Genomic DNA, 2,202 nt, shown 5'->3' with positions numbered 1-2,202 from the left:
TGAAGAGTTTGTTCTGGTGGCTTAGAATGAAAAAGGATGTAGTAGATTTTATTTTGAAATATGAAGCCTGTCAGTTAGTGAAGGCAGAGAATCAACGACCAGGAGATCTTTTGCAGTCGTTGCCTATCCCTGAGTGGAAGTAGGAGGAGGTAACGATGGATTTTGCTATGGGTTTCCCTCGATCAAGACAAGGGCATGATGCCATCTGGGTAATTGTGGATCGCTTGACGAAGTCTGCACACTTTCTTTCGATCAGGCAGATGGATCCGGTGGATAAGTTGGCTCAGATATATATGAAAGAAATTGTCAGATTGCACTGTGTGCCAAAGGTGATTGTATCTGATCGAGATAGACGCTTTACTTCCAGACTTTGGAAGGGTATTCAGCAAGGATTGGGTACGAAGTTGCATTTCAGTACAGCTTTTTATCCGCAGACTGACAGTCTGAGATGACTATTCAAATACTGGAAGATCTTCTGAGGTTATGTGTTTTGGATTTGGAGGAAGCTGGGAAGATCATATCCCTTTAATAGAATTTGCTTATAATAACAATTTTTAGTCCAGTATTGGTATGGCACCTTACGAAGCTTTGTATGGCCGGAAGTGTAGAACTCCTTTGACTCTAACAGAGGTGGGTGATAGACAAGAAATGGGTGCAACATTTGTGGATGAAACTGTTAAAAAGATCAATCTGATTAAAGAAAGATTGAAAGCTGCACAAGACAGACAACATAAGTATTATAATCAGAAGCACATATTTGTGGAATTTCAGGTTGGTGACTTTGTGTATGTCAAAGTCAGTCTGATGAAAGGTGTGAGCAGATTTGGAAGAATGAGCAAACTTAGTCCAAGGTATGTCAGACCTTTTGAGATTATTGAAAGGATTGGAAAGTCTGCTTATAGATTATTATTATCTGATCAGCTATCTGATGTGCATAATGTTTTTCACGTATCCTCATTGAAAAAGTGGATGTCTGATGCTGATAAGAAGTTGTCTGCTGATGAGGTTGAGATTCAGGAGAATCTTCGGTACAAAGAAGAACCTGAAAAGATTTTAGCTTATGATGTACGAAAACAGAGAAGTAAACAGATTCCAATGGTTAAAGTTCAGTGGAAGCACAGAACAGCTCGGGAAGCAACTTGGGAGAAGGAGTCGGACATGAGACAGCCCTATCTGTAACTGTTTTGACGAAGTTTTGGTTTGGCAATGTCGGGACGACATTTTTTTGAAGTTGGGGAGATTGTAAAGGCTGTTTCTCCCAGGATCGTCCGGGACGATCAGGGATTCGTCAAGGACGATCTGTACAGAATTATGAAGAATTTGCCTGTTCGTCTGTACGAACCTGGAAGAGTCGGGACGAACCAAACCCGAGGGTTTCGTCCCTGGACGACGAAATTGGCATTTAATTTCGTCTGGACGATCTGTGTATATGGGAGATCGTTCCGGGACGAACAGGACATCGTCTGGGATGATCCTGTGTATTAAATATCTGAATAGTGTCGTTTTGAAGAGAGAGAAAGTCCAGGAGAGAAAAAACTGAAGGAAAAGAGGAAAAAGTGGATTTTTGAGCGACTCTGATCCGTTTTCGTCCGTCGTCGTAGTTGAAGAAGTTGACCGGCACGATGTAAGGCACATTCCGCCTTTCTCAATTTTCAGAAATGAGATTTTTTGCACGTTTTCTGTTCCGAATTTTGTTTCCGTTAGCGAATTTCTGGTATTATTTTCTTCTAACAAAGGTTTTACCGCGTAACTTTTGGTATGTCTCTGAGATGATAATTGTGCACGTTTTGCATATTTTTCAGAAGATTTTTTACAGGATATTTTGGATTCTGCGGAGTTTTAATTGAACTACAAATTATCAGGATGTTGAAAAATATTTTATTAGTACAATAAAAGTCTTACAATGTTGTTCTGAATCTGTGAATTTTATGTAAGTTCCGTATACTGTCGTTATGCCGCTGTTTTTTCGTACGAATTCTGCTTTTGTCCTGAATTATACATTGAATGAATTGATTAATTGTATGCTATTATAAGGGAGTTATAAGGGGCCGGAATCCTATGTGATTCCGTTGTCTGGATCTGGGAAGGGAGACATAATGGGAAGTTCTGAAATCTGAAATTATGTATATATGTTCTGTTCTGATGCTATAAGCACAGAAGGGAGTTATAAGGGGAAGTTCTTGTGCTATAAGCACAAAAGGG

General features: G+C 39.7%; 1 protein-coding gene across 1 annotated transcript; it reads left to right on the top strand.

Annotated features, from left to right (window-relative positions):
- Window positions 1-570: 570 nt before the first annotated feature.
- LOC110111627 lies at window positions 571-1,179 on the top strand. Its single transcript, XM_020843580.1, has one exon. The coding sequence runs from the start codon at window positions 571-573 to the stop codon at window positions 1,177-1,179; it is 609 nt and encodes a 202-aa protein (XP_020699239.1).
- The last annotated feature ends 1,023 nt before the right edge of the window (window positions 1,180-2,202 follow it).

Source organism: Dendrobium catenatum, unplaced genomic scaffold (assembly GCF_001605985.2).
Source record: "Dendrobium catenatum unplaced genomic scaffold, ASM160598v2 fragScaff_scaffold_1344, whole genome shotgun sequence".
Taxonomy (NCBI): Eukaryota; Viridiplantae; Streptophyta; class Magnoliopsida; order Asparagales; family Orchidaceae; genus Dendrobium; species Dendrobium catenatum.
This window is presented reverse-complemented; position numbering and strand designations above follow the sequence as displayed.

Coding starts and splice junctions, on each gene's coding strand:
- LOC110111627 (XM_020843580.1), top strand. CDS start 571: ATGGCACCTTACGAAGCTTTGTATGGCCGGAAGTGTAGAACTCCTTTG.